Genomic DNA, 16,155 nt, shown 5'->3' with positions numbered 1-16,155 from the left:
TTATAGCGTCTTGTACCTATGGCTAGAGAGTGGAAAAATAGAAATAAAAAAAAATAAATGCTACTATAAATAAATTTCGCGCTACAAACACACGAGCTAGTAGTCGCGCTCATCAGACGTAGTTTTTGTTGTTGTTTGTTCTCGAAAAACTGTCAGTGAATGCGTCGTATTTCGAGTTCTTTTTGCAAGCGCAAAGAAACAACAACAAATTTAAAGAAAACATATCGGAAAAATTTTATCTTCTGTCTCTCGTGAGAACACCGTCTAATTTATCGTCTCGACGAACGAGTGATGATCAATTTAGGCATCCTGTCTCTTGTATACCGACGATCGGGTGAAGGTTTGCTTTTTATCTACTACAACAACATATCAATTTAGCAAACACCAAAAACAGAGAGACGTTTTAATATTACATATTATCCAAATCTCATAACTAATAAATTTTACATGTCTCTGGTTTTTGTCAAAATCGGTAGGAAAAAAGTTTAAATTACGCGCGATACGACAGACTAATTGGCAGCATCTACGCGCTTTCAATTGGTTCAAGGTAAGGCACTCTGATGCCGCTGAAAAATTAACAATTAATACGTTTGTCAACAAATTATTATAACATTTCATGAATTTTGCAAAAAAAAAAAAATCTTCTAGTAGCGCAAAAGTTGAAGAGGCAACAAAAAATTTATTTATATTTTTTTTTTCCTATAATAAATGCTTTATGGTGAATCAAATTTTTGCAACTGCTAGCGAATTTTTTCATTTCGCACGATAAATATTTTTAAAACACATCGATATATTATCTTGTGGGAATGTGTGTTTTCGCGCAGCTTGGACGAAACTATAAAGTGTCGCTGACAACTTGATGTTCAGAATTTATTGAGGTGCGTGGCGGTGACTCATGTCACTACTCCCTGTAACCTGAAAACTTTGGAATTTCCAAGAGAAAGTTACAGTTAGTATTTTGTATTTTCGTGCTAGAAAAGCAGGGTTGATCATTAATTAAACATCATGTAAAATTCTCAATTAAAATTTATTGATTGTAGGCACGTAGGTATAGTAAAGTACATTGTAGAGGTGTCATTTTCTAATCAGATTTATTGTTTCAAAATAATGAAACGATATATCAATTGGTGTAATACTATGTGATTCGAGTCACAGCAGCGTTTACGTTAGTAATGAAGTCAACTGTATTATTATTTTTAAATAATATTGTTGTTCACAGAGATGTTGCATGGATATTGTTTTTAAGAGTCTCCAATCAAACAATTTTTAGTGGAACAAAATGGTATCTAAAGCTCTGAGAATTGAAGACGAAAAGTTTTCCAAACTTTTTTCTCAAAAAAAAAAAAAATCTGAGTTTCGGTATAAAGTTCTGTTATTTTAAAATTTTTTAAAGCATCTGCTAAGAGTCACACCACTGCTTTTATTTCTCGGGAGACAACGAGCCGTCGTCGCCGTCATGTGACAAGGACAAATAGCACATTATTCATCATCAAATTCTCGAACTCGTTCAGAATAATTAAAAGAGTTGATGAATTTATTAAGAGTAATACTACGGTAATTCAATAGGTATGCACTACTTCCTTGGTACATTTTACAATTCAACAAAAAAATCAGAAAGTCGTTGTCTTAAGAAAGACTACAAAAGTTACCACACTTCAGTTTCAGCAGGTAGCTGGAACCCAAATATATTCCTTAAATTTAGTTGATAGTCTAAATTACAAAATAAAGGAGTTGAAAAAACCTCTAAAAAATGGTCATTTAACAATTTTGAGGAAATAAAAAAAATAAGTTTTAATTATTTTCTAATTGCAATTTTGTAACTTTAGTGAAATGTTTATCTTTTAGTAAATATTATATAAAATTCGGTTTTTTTTATTTGCAAACATGCATTTGAAATATTTGAATCAATAAATAATTTTGTTATGATTGTTTGTCATCTCAAGTATATTAATTTCACAACAGTCAAAAATCTACCATTGATTCTCGTTCTTAACTTTTTTTTTCAAGTTAGAAAAGTGTAAAATTACAAAAAAATAAGTTTATTTGTTTTTATTTAACTTGAAACTTCGGAATATTATTGAATCGAATTTTTAACCATCCTGCAAAAAATTTCTACTTCTAGATTGTACTTTACAGTGACCCGAAACTTGATCCTTTTCTTCGTTTATCAGATAAACATGGAATAACTTATACGATCAATTGCTAGTATGTGAGGTGAAATGTAGCAGTTGACTATCAGACGTCAGTACTTTTACGACTTTATTAATCATGTAAAAATTTATTTTTAATATTTTTTTTTTATTTTGACAATTTGTCGTCTATTTCTGAACAAATTATGTTTATTGACATGGCGTCGCTCTTAATTCGTTTTATTTTATTGCTTCAAAAACTGACACACACATCACATCATCAACGCAAAATCTCTCGTTAAATGTGTGATAATTTTCATTTATTAATTTTTTTAATATTTTCATGACCAGATCAGTCCAAATTGATGTCTCGTTTTTTTTCCTGGAAGAAATCAATCTTATTTACTGATGGTTTATTGGGTGAAGTGTTTCTTTTGAGATGATGTCCTTTTTATAATTTACAAAATTAAATGACACAAATTTATTCAGCTAAATTTAAAAAAACTTTTGTTAGTTTTTTTCTTGAAAGAAAGATGTTCTTTATTTTAAATAGTTCATAGTGTCAAATCAAATAGGTTTCAACTGCATAGATAAAGGCCTTCCGAATGTCAAATTCCACAGTGCGTAATTGTAAACATCTTCTGAACAGTAAAGCTCTGTAGACGGAGACCGCTTATCGTAATCAATAATACATTGTCTGTATTTCTTCATATTCTGCTTTGCAACGTCCTTACTCTCAAACTTCATAAGTCTTTTCAGGTCCTGGATACTATGTTGTAGAAATTGTTTATCTCTTGCCGGTAGCATTTCCGTCAACATTGGAAGATCAAAACGGCAAGCTCTACAATGACATTCAATATGAAACTGATTCAAAAGTTTTCGTTGGCGATCTACTAATTTTGCATGTCCATGATGCAGATGCTGGCCGTATGAATCAAAAAGCTGATCGCCTGCTTTGATAGGACGTCGTGCGTACATGATAATCGTGTCGTTATCAAAAATTTTCGCCACATTCGGAATACATGAATGATTTACAATGCTAGAAAATGGAAAAACAGCAACACCATATTCCTCGCCATCAATTACATGTCCCAGAGCTTGGCCATTAATGATCGAACTTAGATAAAAGTGGTATAAAACGTTGAGGAAGAGGTCTTCGCAGTCTTTGGTTTTCAATAGGAGAGGCAAATCTGTGAATTGATTAAGTAAATGCCACAAAATCGCACATTCTACTGCAAAATCGAATATTTCAAATATTCGTCTTTTTGATTCGTTTGTCGCAAGTGCATAAGTTGTTCGAAATTGAAGTTCTTCAGTAAGGTTATTAAAATCCAGAAGGAATAATTCACTTTTGTCCACACTTTGCTCAATCAATGTTTGTAAATTTTGTGGGTTGTCGAACAACGTGATGGCTTTCAAAGCAATGCGGATAGGCGTTGCAACTGGGGTTCCTAAATGCAGCTCATTCAAGAAGAAAATACCGTCAATTATCTTGCATTCGTACTGGTGAAAACGTTTGTCAGCTTCACTTTGACAATTTTTCGAACAAAACATCGCTCTAGTACACCGGCTACACGGAAAAAGATTCATGTAGTTCTGTTTGAGGCAATTTGCACATCGTTTAAATTCTAAATCGTTTACGACATGCTTGAAAAATGGCTTTTCAATGATCAAAATGTCACCTAAAAAAAATTTTTTGGTTAGTTAATGTATTTTTTAACGGAAAAACCAAAATATTTACCAGGTTTCAAATCACGTTTAGTGCGAATTAAGTGACCGAATTCTGGTGATTCTTCAAATTCGAGATCGTCAATCATAAATGGAATATTTTTCTTCGGTTTATACGACAAACTTGGTGGATTGTATTCAGAATCAAACTTTTCTAGCATGTCTTCAGATTTTTTCATGCGTTCTAAACATTCCTTCCGACGATTTTCCAACTTTTCATGCAAGTGTGTCGGATATTTGTTGTCCAATGCAAGTTCTATATTTTCCAAACAAAACTTGTAGAATCCGGATCTAAGGAAAATAGCAGACCGGTTGGCGTATCCCATTCCCACATTCTCCGAGTCAGCTGGAGCAAAGCAAATGCTGCGATTATACCAATCCATAGCTGATACGAAATCCATTGCTTTGAAAAATTCGTTTCCTTTATTACGGGCGTATGTTGAAGCTGCATCGCTTTTAGAGTGCAAAACCTCCGATGCTGGTAGAAAAACATCCTTTCCTTTGCACTGATTAAGACAAAATCGTATTTTGGAAGCGCCGTCCTTTTGCGTGTTAAATTGCTTATGCACGTCTTGAAGGTCAGTGTTAGCAAATCCAGGAATGTTTGCACGAAGCAATTTGAAATAATTTTCTGGATTCATTATTTTTTAATGAGAAAACACGAGAAAAATATTTTTGTGAACAAGCGACTGGCAAATGACGCTAAAAGATTAGTGCTGTCAAGTGCGTGATCTGGGATCTATTTGAAACTAAATCCAAGTTTCTTGTACAACAATCGTCTCATTTAAAAAAGATGTTAAGGGTCAAAGGGTTTCATTTAAGAAAATTTATCCTAAGGATATGGAAAGAAAAAAACCCTGAAATCCTAAAAAAGATCTTAGCGAATAATTAGTTAGATAGTTTGTTGATTAACTTTTTTTTGATTGATTTGTTGGTCCTGAAAAGGACCGTTTGCAAAGTTTGTTGTCAAGATCGATGTAATTTAAGCACGTTCTCCACGGATACGACGAGCCAATTGGATGTCCTTTGGCATGATGGTGACACGTTTGGCATGGATAGCGCACAAGTTGGTGTCTTCGAACAAACCAACCAAGTAGGCTTCGCTAGCTTCTTGGAGAGCCAAGACGGCAGAGCTTTGGAAACGCAAGTCAGTCTTGAAATCTTGAGCGATCTCACGGACTAAACGTTGGAAAGGCAATTTGCGGATCAAGAGCTCAGTCGATTTTTGGTAACGACGGATCTCACGAAGAGCGACGGTACCGGGGCGATAACGATGAGGCTTCTTGACTCCACCGGTGGCTGGTGCGCTTTTGCGGGCAGCCTTGGTTGCCAATTGTTTGCGGGGAGCTTTTCCTCCAGTGGATTTACGGGCAGTTTGCTTGGTACGGGCCATTTTTTTTTTAATCAAAGATTTGTAGTCTCGACTTGTTGAAACACAAAATAAGAATGAAGCGGAGACCGAACGTGCAGCTGTATTTATACGTATGATGAGCTCGTTCATACCAAGGGGTGGAGTTACGAGACACTTGGTGCGAGAATTGACCTCTTTTTTCAAAAAAGCTTCCCGGAAAATGAGTAAAATTGTAATTTTCTTCTGAAATTTGAAAAATTTAAAATTTATCTAAATAACAGTATGCATTTTTTGAGATTTGGATGAAAATTACCCGAGTTATTTGCAATTTTATGCATTTTCACGTTTCCCCCACTCCTTTTGAGTTTTGGTATATATACGAGTGCACATTCGGTGATCAGACATCAGTTTTCGTTTGTATTTCAACGAGTAAACGTCGTATTAACAAAACTAAAGAAAAATGACTGGCCGTGGTAAAGGAGGAAAGGGTCTCGGTAAAGGAGGCGCCAAACGTCATCGTAAAGTATTGCGTGATAACATCCAAGGTATCACCAAGCCCGCTATCCGTCGTCTTGCACGTCGTGGTGGTGTCAAGCGTATCTCTGGCTTGATCTACGAAGAAACTCGTGGAGTCTTGAAAGTTTTCTTGGAAAACGTCATCCGTGATGCCGTCACATACACTGAGCATGCCAAGCGTAAGACCGTCACAGCCATGGATGTCGTCTATGCTTTGAAACGCCAAGGCCGCACATTGTACGGTTTCGGAGGTTAAATAACTACATTTCACTGGACATCGCATACTACGAACAAACGGTCCTTTTCAGGACCAACAAAAATATCACAAGAAAGTTAAAAACATTCAAACCATTCTTTATATGCACCCAAATAACTCAAAAAGGACGTAAACTTAAGTAACTAAGTAGTCGATCCAAATGGAAACGAAATTCGAAAATAGGATACTTTTGATCTCCACTATAATCTGAAGCTGATATATATTTTTAGTTGTTTTAATTTTAATGGAAACTTATGGAGAGTTTTGAAAATTTGCCTAAATTTTTTTTTTAAATTAAGAGGTAAATTTTAATTCTCTCCGCGCTAAACTTCCAACGCCATTGATGGATGATGCCTTTTTTGACAATCGAGTCCTATGATTTTCGATTCCGTTCCTCCGATTTCGATTGGCATGATTGTTGTTGTCATCAGTGATTCATGTCTTACTGTATTTTAATAGCTCGTCAAAAGAGAATAAAATCCAAGTTTTACTTTAAATATTGAATTTAGAAAAACATGGATATTGCCAAAGCAATATTCGGTGAAAGAGACCACGAGGGCTATGTGGGGAAAGAAGAACATCAAGTAATTTATTTGTACTTTATTCCATATGTTTCAAAATGTACCTAATGGAATTTTCATTTTAAATGTAGAAAGTGATAGAGAGCCAGGTTTCCGAAGAAGTTTACGCGACAGAACTGATGGAAAACATGCATATTAACAACGATACTGGCAAAGACAACACTGCATTTTCGGGAATTATATCATCAATGGTTCCCTTAGACTTTTCTGATCTAAGAAATGACATCCACTGTTATGATGAATTTGCGTTTCGTATTGAAGAAGAAGAGGAAAAGAAAGCAAAACAGACCAAACAACCTTTTATTGAAAACGAACAACATCGCCTGAAATGGATGTCATTCTTGGAATTATCGCAAATACCACGAACAGAAAAGCTTCGGAGCATGATAATTAGCGAAGGATGCCCTCATAGCATGAGAAGTCAGTTGTGGCTGCGATTAAGTTCTGCAATGCAAAAGAAGTCAAACAGCGAAACGTCTTATGAAGACATTTTAAAAACAGCGAATAATGACTCTTTGATGACTTCGAAACAAATAGAACGCGATCTTTTACGTATTCTGCCAACTAACGCTTGCTTTAGCACATTAAGTGGACCAGGAATTGGTCGACTTAGACGCATTTTAAGAGCCATTTCTTTCTTGTACCCGGACATAGGATATTGTCAAGGCACCGGTGTCATTGTAGCTTCATTGTTGCTTATTATGGACGAAGAAAGTGCATTTTGGATGATGACTTCTATCATAGAAGATTTGCTTCCACCATCTTACTATACTTCGACTCTTATTGGTGTTCAAGCAGATCAAAAAGTTTTGGAAACCATCATCTCAGATTATCTCTCTGGAGTGGGAAACATTTTGAAAAGTCACGACATTGAACTTTCTCTTTTGACGTTACAGTGGTTTTTAACTATATTTTCCAATTGCGTACAATTCAAAGTTTTACTACGGTAAGTTCTCAAAATTATTATAAATTTCATAGGTATTTATCAATTTTTCTTACAGAATATGGGACTGGTTCTTTTTCGATGGTTCCATCGTTTTGTTCCAAATAACGTTAGGTTTGCTGAAAATAAAAGAAAAAGACTTGGAAAATTTGGAAAACTCAGCACAAATATTCAATGCATTATCTGACCTTCCTGGAGAAATAGATGATGTTGACGACTTATTTCGAACAGCAATGGAAGTCGGTGGCTCTTTAACAACACAACTGATAGAAAGACACAGAAGGAGACACTTGGCGTACTTAATGGCTGATCAAGGTTGTTTGGTGGGCAATCCGGAAAATGTTAATAATTTGCCTAAACAAAGATTGGTGAAACGCCAGTTAAAGAAAAATAAATCTAATATGCTGCAGTATTTGTTTGGTAGTGAAGTCAGAGCTGAGGAAGACATAAAGTCGAAAAATATAAAAACTACTGAACTTTTAGGTAAGAATTTTTTCTACTAGGTAAATACAATCTATTTTACATTTTAAAATTTTTCTTTTAGTTGATCTTAGGTCAGCGAATTTAAAAATTTGTCAACATTTCATAACAATCGAACCAAAACTGAGCACTTGTATCAAAACCGTTCCAGATTATTCATTAGAAAGTCATAGAATAGGTATTCTTCTAAAAATCGTTCCAATTACTGAAACTTCAACTTATTTATTTTTTTTTAGATCATGAAAACTACATAAATGTATCTCGTAATAGGAAACGTCGTGCAAAGGCTCTTCTTGACTTTGAAAGAAACGACGACGATGAGTTAGGATTTAGAAAAAACGATATAATTACAATTATTTCGCAAAAAGACGAACATTGTTGGGTAGGAGAGCTAAATGGTTTAAAGGTAATAAGTCAAAGCTTAATATTTTAAAAATACTCAAATACTCAACTTTTATTTAAAGGGTTGGTTTCCAGCTAAGTTTGTAGAGCTGCTGGATGAAAGGAGTAAAACTTTTTCGTACGCTGGTGATGATGCCATTTCAGAAAATGTACAAGATCTTGTTCGAGGTACCCTTTGTCCAAGTTTGAAGCAAATATTTGAGCATGGTATGAAACGACCGAGTTTCTTGGGGGGTCCATGTCATCCGTGGATGTTCATTGAAGAAGCTGCTACACGACAAGTTGAAAAGGATTTTAATTCAGTTTATAGTAGGCTCGTTCTATGTAAAACATATAGATTGGATGAGGATGGAAAGGTTTTAACGCCAGAAGAATTGCTGTTTCGTTCGATTCAAGCAATCAATCAAACCCACGATTCAGCCATGGATGTAAAGTTTCGTTCCCTCATTTGTCTGGGTTTGAATGAACAAGTCCTTCATTTGTGGATTGAGTGCTTATGTAATTGCGTAGAAGTAGTAAATCGATGGTATGAGCCCTCAAGTTTTATTTCATCGCCAGGTTGGGTAAGTGTTTCAACTTTATTAATTTTTTGAATTTTTTATTGACCAGTTTTCTTTTTAAAGGTTCAAATAAAATGTGAATTAAGGCTGTTGTCACAGTTCGCGTTCAATTTAAGCTCAGAATGGGAGTTACTGCCGAAAAAAGATTCAGCAAAAGCTCCTTTAAAGGATGGCGTTCGGGATATGCTAATAAAGCATCATTTATTTTCATGGGATCTATAATTCAAAGTTAAAAATTATTTATTAAATCTTTAAATAAATATCCTATGATAAATGTATACGACATTTTTATTCATTTAAGCTTCCAACCTGATGTAATCCAGGCTTAGAAAATATAAGAAGTTTTTTCCGATATCGCTAAAATTATATCTCATGAAGAAAAAACCATAAAATTATTTGGCAATTTTATAAACTTTTTCATTTTGGTTTCTAATATGAGAATTTGAATTTTTTGACCTATTTTTGTAGCAGCCTTACACTTTCTGCAAAAAGTGCAAGTAACAATAAATTTTGATATTTTTTTGCAAGAGCAACAAAGGTAACATAGAAAAATATGCCAAAGTCGAACTAAGAAACGTTTGAACGTTAAAAAGATTTTAGTTAATTTTGAGTGAGAATTTGATTTTTTGTTAACTTTCTTTAGATTTTTTTGTTGGTCCTGAAAAGGACCGATTGTTTCAGAACGAAAATCAGAGACGAATTTACTTGGAGCTGGTGTATTTGGTGACAGCCTTGGTTCCTTCAGAGACAGCGTGCTTGGCCAATTCTCCGGGCAACAACAATCTGACGGCAGTTTGGATCTCCCGAGATGTGATTGTCGAGCGTTTGTTGTAGTGAGCCAAGCGGCTGGCCTCAGCAGCGATACGTTCGAAGATATCGTTGACGAAGCTGTTCATGATGCTCATGGCCTTTGAAGAGACACCGGTATCGGGATGGACTTGTTTCAAGACCTTGTAGATGTAGATAGCATACGATTCCTTGCGGCGTTTGCGGTGCTTCTTGTCGCCCTTCGCGATGTTCTTTTGGGCCTTTCCTGCCTTCTTGGCGGCTTTTCCACTGGTTTTTGGTGCCATTGTTAGATGTTTCTTACTCGTAAGTCAAAAACGAAATGATGCTCGTTGTTGTTTGCGTCCCCTTTTTATACCATATTCGTTCGGACGCAGACGTAAGCAGATGTGCGTACATACCGAAATGGCGGGCACGGCGAAAAAATTACGGAAAAACGCAAATATCTCTCTCAAACATATCTAAATCATTAAAAATTGTATAAAAGTCTCGATGAAGCCATCAACGAGCTTCATTTTGGTATAAAATTTGTAGTTTTTAATGAAAAATAATGGAAATATTCAAAGTTTTTAATAATTATTCGTTCGTAACTCCTCCCCTCTCCGTGTTCGTATGTGCTCGAAATTTTTCGTATAAAAAGGGAGACGTTCCGTATCCGTGCATCAGTTATTCGTAACATCTCGCTCTGTTTGCATCTAAACGAACAAAACAAAAAACTTTAAAAAATGTCTGGACGTGGTAAAGGAGGAAAAGTTAAGGCTAAGGCCAAGTCTCGCTCAAACCGTGCTGGATTACAATTCCCAGTCGGTCGTATTCACCGTCTTTTGCGCAAAGGCAACTATGCTGAGCGTGTTGGTGCCGGTGCTCCGGTTTACTTAGCTGCCGTCATGGAATACTTGGCCGCTGAAGTTTTGGAGTTGGCAGGAAACGCTGCTCGTGACAACAAGAAGACCCGTATCATCCCACGTCACTTGCAATTGGCCATCCGTAATGACGAAGAATTGAACAAATTGTTGTCCGGAGTCACAATCGCACAAGGTGGTGTCTTGCCCAACATCCAAGCTGTCTTGTTGCCCAAGAAGACCGAAAAATCATCATAAATTACTCGTCTCACGATCTCACACAAACGGTCCTTTTCAGGACCAACAAAAATATCAAAAGAAAGTTAAAAATCTATTCAAACCTACTTAGTTAGTAACAATTGCTATTATTAAATATTATCTATTTAACTCTTTCTACATCTCAACATCTTAGAAATATGTATGGCTTCATTATAAGGTATTTTTTTTTTTTTTTTTTTTTTTTTAAATACGTCGATATTTAATTCGAATTTTCTGTAAAAATAATCAAAATATTTATTTAAATATTTTGTTCGATCTCGAATTCAATAGAATGTTAAATGGCATCTATTAAACTACATTATTATTTATTTGGCGAATGGTGATCACAACAAGAATATTAATTTAAATCATAATTTAATGGTTTCAACTATTCTTAGCGTAATATCACATCGGTTAGTTTTCGTATTCCATTAAATCTTCATCTGGACGAAATTTTAAGATTATTGGTACGTTTCAATTTCGGTTTTACATGACAAAAAATTTAAATGAATGAATATTTTTAGTTCAATTTAGTAGAAAAATTACGTAAATATTATAGAAAAAATTAAATTGATTAAACTCGTTTCATTTTTCAGGCAAAAAATGCATCAAAGTTCGCATGCGTTAATGATTTGAGATGAATGAATGTTAACAAAAAATTAAAATTGAAAGAAGCAAATAAGAGATTGAAAATAATAATATTTAAATGGTTTGTTGATTTGTATTAACTTTTTCTTGATTGATTTGTTGGTCCTGAAAAGGACCGTTTGCAAAGTTTGTTGTCAAGATCGATGTAATTTAAGCACGTTCTCCACGGATACGACGAGCCAATTGGATGTCCTTTGGCATGATGGTGACACGTTTGGCATGGATAGCGCACAAGTTGGTGTCTTCGAACAAACCAACCAAGTAGGCTTCGCTAGCTTCTTGGAGAGCCAAGACGGCAGAGCTTTGGAAACGCAAGTCAGTCTTGAAATCTTGAGCGATCTCACGGACTAAACGTTGGAAAGGCAATTTGCGGATCAAGAGCTCAGTCGATTTTTGGTAACGACGGATCTCACGAAGAGCGACGGTACCGGGGCGATAACGATGAGGCTTCTTGACTCCACCGGTGGCTGGTGCGCTTTTGCGGGCAGCCTTGGTTGCCAATTGTTTGCGGGGAGCTTTTCCTCCAGTGGATTTACGGGCAGTTTGCTTGGTACGGGCCATTTTTTTTTTAATCAAAGATTTGTAGTCTCGACTTGTTGAAACACAAAATAAGAATGAAGCGGAGACCGAACGTGCAGCTGTATTTATACGTATGATGAGCTCGTTCATACCAAGGGGTGGAGTTACGAGACACTTGGTGCGAGAATTGACCTCTTTTTTCAAAAAAGCTTCCCGGAAAATGAGTAAAATTGTAATTTTCTTCTGAAATTTGAAAAATTTAAAATTTATCTAAATAACAGTATGCATTTTTTGAGATTTGGATGAAAATTACCCGAGTTATTTGCAATTTTATGCATTTTCACGTTTCCCCCACTCCTTTTGAGTTTTGGTATATATACGAGTGCACATTCGGTGATCAGACATCAGTTTTCGTTTGTATTTCAACGAGTAAACGTCGTATTAACAAAACTAAAGAAAAATGACTGGCCGTGGTAAAGGAGGAAAGGGTCTCGGTAAAGGAGGCGCCAAACGTCATCGTAAAGTATTGCGTGATAACATCCAAGGTATCACCAAGCCCGCTATCCGTCGTCTTGCACGTCGTGGTGGTGTCAAGCGTATCTCTGGCTTGATCTACGAAGAAACTCGTGGAGTCTTGAAAGTTTTCTTGGAAAACGTCATCCGTGATGCCGTCACATACACTGAGCATGCCAAGCGTAAGACCGTCACAGCCATGGATGTCGTCTATGCTTTGAAACGCCAAGGCCGCACATTGTACGGTTTCGGAGGTTAAATAACTACATTTCACTGGACATCGCATACTACGAACAAACGGTCCTTTTCAGGACCAACAAAAATACAAAAGAAAGTTAAAAACATCGGAGGTTAAATAACTACATTTCACTGGACATCGCATACTACGAACAAACGGTCCTTTTCAGGACCAACAAAAATATCAAAAGAAAGTTATTTAAAACAAACTCATTTAATTCTTCGATGCATATCAGTTCATTTATTTCTTTTAAAAATATTTTCATGATTTATGAAGTTATCTTCTGTCAACCACTGATTTTTCACCATATCGGCAGCTTTTTCTCCAACCATAAAGACGACGGAATTTGTATGTGATGCTGGAATTATTGGAAAAATTGAGGCGTCGACGACTCTTAAACCATCTATTCCATGTACTTTGAGCTCATGATTTACAACAGAAGAGACATCAGATGCTGGCCCCATTTTACATGTTCCAGAGTGGTGATGAAGTGAAGATGCATAACTTCGAACAACACAAATCCAATATTCGTCAGAGTCAAAAACAAAACTTTCACAACCTGGGTGTATTTGGCGCCAAAAAGTTGAATTGTATTTTCTAAATGCACTGGATTCTCCAATTCTAATTGACTACAATTTCAAATAGTTAGGTAAGTTTAAACAAAAAGTGAAACTATTTAAAATGTACTTCTCTTATGCCTTCGATTAAAACAATGACGTCATCTTTATTTTCAAACAAATTGAGATTAATTATAGGCCATTTAAAGGGATTTTTTGACTTTAACTTAATTCTTCCTCTGCTCTTTGGTTTGAGTAAAACTGGAACTAGTGAAAATGCCGGCTATTGAGATAATAATATGTGAAAAAAATAATTTCATGCAGTACAATGAATAAAAAAATTACCTTAGAAATAATATTCCTAAAATAAGTTTCATAAAAATCATTGGTTAATCCAGCAAGTTTACGTAACACTCCAAATGCGTCACCGTGAACCCCACCTGGACCCATAACAATTTCAATATCTGGCTGTTCTGGTTCTGAAATGGACAATAGTAGAAACTTAACTAGAAGAAAAATGAATTAACTCACCTATGAACGAAACATTAGTTTTTATAAATGCGACTCCTTCCGCTCCGCCGGGTAAGGTTAATGGACCTTCTCCCTTGAATAAATACTTAAATACATTGGTGGGATTTTGTGCTTCTTGTCCATCTAAGGTAATAGAAGCATTGACACGAAAAGTGAGAGCTGGCATACAAACGTGGTCTTGATGGTTAAACCCGACCATCATATCTTTTATCACAGGCACTCCAACTTCTTCCAAATTATCTCTAGGTCCAATGCCAGATAGCATTAGTAAATGTGGCGATCCAATAGCTCCTGCAGACAATATAATTTCTTTTGTAGCTCGAATTACATACTTTTTCTTATTTCGAACAAATTCTACTCCAACTGCTTTTAATGAAATCGAATCAATTAAAATTTTTGTGACCCAAGCCTTTTTTACGATATCCAAATTTGTTCGATTAGAAACAGACATGAGATATGCCTTAGCAGCACTACACCTTGCTCCATTAAGCATCGTAGCTTGTACCTTCGAAAAACCCAATTGTTCCTCTGCATTTGGATCGTTGATTTTGTAGCCCATTTGTAATCCAGCTTTCAAAAAGGGTTTTAATACTTTTGATGTAAACTTAGGATTCTCGATACTGACTGGACCGTTAACACCACGATAATTTTCGTTTATGTGTGAGTTTATTTTGGTATTTTCTAACTTTTTGAAATACGGCAAAACATCTTTGTAACTCCAACCAGGATTCCCTAGTTCTTCCCATGCATCATAATCACGTTTATTTCCTCGTGTATGAACTAGAAAGTTTATAACACTCGTTCCACCTATAGCGCGGCCTTGTGGCAAATTACAGACACCGTTTTCAAGTCGAAGACATTCACTTTCGTGTGGATACGACTTATATCCCCAATTGTAGCCTTTTGCACAAGAAAAAAAAACTGAAGATTAATTTTCATGTTTTTAGAACTTTTATTAGAATTCACATACCTGTTGTCTGCATCATTGCAGCAGATATTGGGATATCCGTTATTGGACTTTCTAATTTTCCCGCTTCTAGTAATAACACATTCCAATGATTGATTTCACTTAATCTGTTTGCCATCACTGATCCGCCAGATCCAGCTCCAACTATGATAAAATCATATTCCCGTTTCACATTTTGAACATCTCGAAGTTTCCGCGACGGCAGAACTGAGAAAATGTCTTCAAACACTGTCTCGAATAACTTCTGTTCGCTTGTGCATTGAGTAACAGATAATACTAATGCAGCTAATATCACTGGAAAGTTCCACTTTTTTCTCTTGTATGGTTGCATTTTTCCTTTTTTTTTTTTTGCAAAATATCACATTTGTATTCATGTATTTTTTTAACTTTCCTCAACTCTGCATCATATTAAATAATTTTGAATTGTTTTTGTCCACAAATGACGTCAATAGGATCACATTTAACGAACGGTGGCAAAATAAAGACTGTTTAAACACACGCTTACTCGCACTGATTGTTTAATTGTTACCTTTTTTGAAATTAACTGCTTACGAAAACTGTATTTTAAATTAATAGACGCACGTTAGTTATTAATTATTACACAGTTTTTGACTTTTTTGAACTAAGCAAGAGGTAAACAAAATTTACGTTTGACTGCGCCAAGACTGAAAAAGAAACTGTTGAAAATTACCTTACTTTTGCCAGTTTACTTGTATTACATTCATTGTATACGCAATACTGTGTAACTTTAGTGCATCAATTTAACTGTCCTTCATGTTTTTATTTGTTTATTTTGTACGAGCTGTGTTGCACTTCCTTGACAAGTTCCAGTTTATAGAATGGTAACCAATTTGCAAGAACAGAAAACAGAAAAAGAAGCTGATGAACAATGAATTATATAAATTTGCCATTTAGTATCGACGTAAATCAATGATGGATGAAATTTTTAAAATATCATTGATTGTTTACTTCTCTAAAGAAAATATCTTTTTATTTGTTAAATTACTTCATTAAATGCGATTACTTTTTAGTTATACCTATCGTTATACTTATAAAATGCATTATCACAATATATAGAATTGTGCATGGTCAGTATGATGAAACTGATTTTCGATTTCTATGATATAAGAATTTAGACAAAAATATTTATTTATCGATAAATTATTGATAATATCGATAAACAAGATTTTGCTTATGAAAAAATATTTTGTCCTCCCTTTCACGATCGAATGACGCGTTTTGATTTCGTTAATTTTGTGATCGTTTTATCGGCATAGTTTTACAAATCAATTTACCAGGAGATCTAAAAAGTCGAAAAAAAATGGGAACCACGTGACCTGAAACATAACC

The 16,155-nt window shown here is 35.2% G+C and overlaps 9 protein-coding genes across 9 annotated transcripts; 4 read left to right on the top strand and 5 right to left on the bottom strand.

Annotated features, from left to right (window-relative positions):
- Positions 1-2,395: 2,395 nt before the first annotated feature.
- On the bottom strand, positions 2,396-4,549 carry LOC134833312 (SET and MYND domain-containing protein 4-like). Its single transcript, XM_063847593.1, has 2 exons — positions 3,871-4,549; positions 2,396-3,811 (listed from the first exon to the last, which is right to left on the bottom strand). The coding sequence occupies exons 1-2, from the start codon at positions 4,496-4,498 to the stop codon at positions 2,697-2,699; spliced, it is 1,743 nt and encodes a 580-aa protein (XP_063703663.1). The 5' UTR covers positions 4,499-4,549; the 3' UTR covers positions 2,396-2,696.
- Positions 4,550-4,802: 253 nt separating this feature from the next.
- LOC134834905 (histone H3) lies at positions 4,803-5,286 on the bottom strand. Its single transcript, XM_063849711.1, has one exon. The coding sequence runs from the start codon at positions 5,248-5,250 to the stop codon at positions 4,840-4,842; it is 411 nt and encodes a 136-aa protein (XP_063705781.1). The 5' UTR covers positions 5,251-5,286; the 3' UTR covers positions 4,803-4,839.
- Positions 5,287-5,627: 341 nt separating this feature from the next.
- Positions 5,628-6,042, top strand: LOC134835809 (histone H4). The gene has a single exon (XM_063850776.1). The coding sequence runs from the start codon at positions 5,669-5,671 to the stop codon at positions 5,978-5,980; it is 312 nt and encodes a 103-aa protein (XP_063706846.1). The 5' UTR covers positions 5,628-5,668; the 3' UTR covers positions 5,981-6,042.
- A 394-nt stretch (positions 6,043-6,436) lies between these two features.
- On the top strand, positions 6,437-9,224 carry LOC134835803 (small G protein signaling modulator 3). The gene is made up of 7 exons (XM_063850771.1): positions 6,437-6,564; positions 6,633-7,507; positions 7,563-7,987; positions 8,049-8,162; positions 8,221-8,390; positions 8,449-8,949; positions 9,010-9,224. Exons 1-7 carry the CDS (start codon positions 6,496-6,498, stop codon positions 9,166-9,168), a joined length of 2,313 nt encoding a protein of 770 aa, XP_063706841.1. The 5' UTR covers positions 6,437-6,495; the 3' UTR covers positions 9,169-9,224.
- Positions 9,225-9,599: 375 nt separating this feature from the next.
- On the bottom strand, positions 9,600-10,040 carry LOC134835807 (histone H2B). Its single transcript, XM_063850774.1, has one exon. It carries the CDS (start codon positions 10,017-10,019, stop codon positions 9,648-9,650), a length of 372 nt encoding a protein of 123 aa, XP_063706844.1. The 5' UTR covers positions 10,020-10,040; the 3' UTR covers positions 9,600-9,647.
- A 370-nt stretch (positions 10,041-10,410) lies between these two features.
- Positions 10,411-10,879, top strand: LOC134835805 (histone H2A). Its single transcript, XM_063850773.1, has one exon. The coding sequence runs from the start codon at positions 10,458-10,460 to the stop codon at positions 10,830-10,832; it is 375 nt and encodes a 124-aa protein (XP_063706843.1). The 5' UTR covers positions 10,411-10,457; the 3' UTR covers positions 10,833-10,879.
- A 711-nt stretch (positions 10,880-11,590) lies between these two features.
- LOC134835804 (histone H3) lies at positions 11,591-12,077 on the bottom strand. The gene has a single exon (XM_063850772.1). It carries the CDS (start codon positions 12,039-12,041, stop codon positions 11,631-11,633), a length of 411 nt encoding a protein of 136 aa, XP_063706842.1. The 5' UTR covers positions 12,042-12,077; the 3' UTR covers positions 11,591-11,630.
- Positions 12,078-12,416: 339 nt separating this feature from the next.
- LOC134835808 (histone H4) lies at positions 12,417-12,846 on the top strand. Its single transcript, XM_063850775.1, has one exon. It carries the CDS (start codon positions 12,460-12,462, stop codon positions 12,769-12,771), a length of 312 nt encoding a protein of 103 aa, XP_063706845.1. The 5' UTR covers positions 12,417-12,459; the 3' UTR covers positions 12,772-12,846.
- Positions 12,847-13,180: 334 nt separating this feature from the next.
- On the bottom strand, positions 13,181-15,136 carry LOC134835353 (glucose dehydrogenase [FAD, quinone]-like). The gene is made up of 5 exons (XM_063850230.1): positions 14,809-15,136; positions 13,839-14,738; positions 13,715-13,786; positions 13,653-13,668; positions 13,181-13,379 (listed from the first exon to the last, which is right to left on the bottom strand). The coding sequence occupies exons 1-5, from the start codon at positions 15,134-15,136 to the stop codon at positions 13,181-13,183; spliced, it is 1,515 nt and encodes a 504-aa protein (XP_063706300.1).
- Between the last annotated feature and the right edge of the window lie 1,019 nt (positions 15,137-16,155).

Source organism: Culicoides brevitarsis, chromosome 3, assembly GCF_036172545.1.
Source record: "Culicoides brevitarsis isolate CSIRO-B50_1 chromosome 3, AGI_CSIRO_Cbre_v1, whole genome shotgun sequence".
NCBI classification, from domain to species: Eukaryota; Metazoa; Arthropoda; class Insecta; order Diptera; family Ceratopogonidae; genus Culicoides; species Culicoides brevitarsis.
Note: the sequence above shows the minus strand (reverse complement) of the source record. Positions and strands in the feature narration are given on the sequence as shown.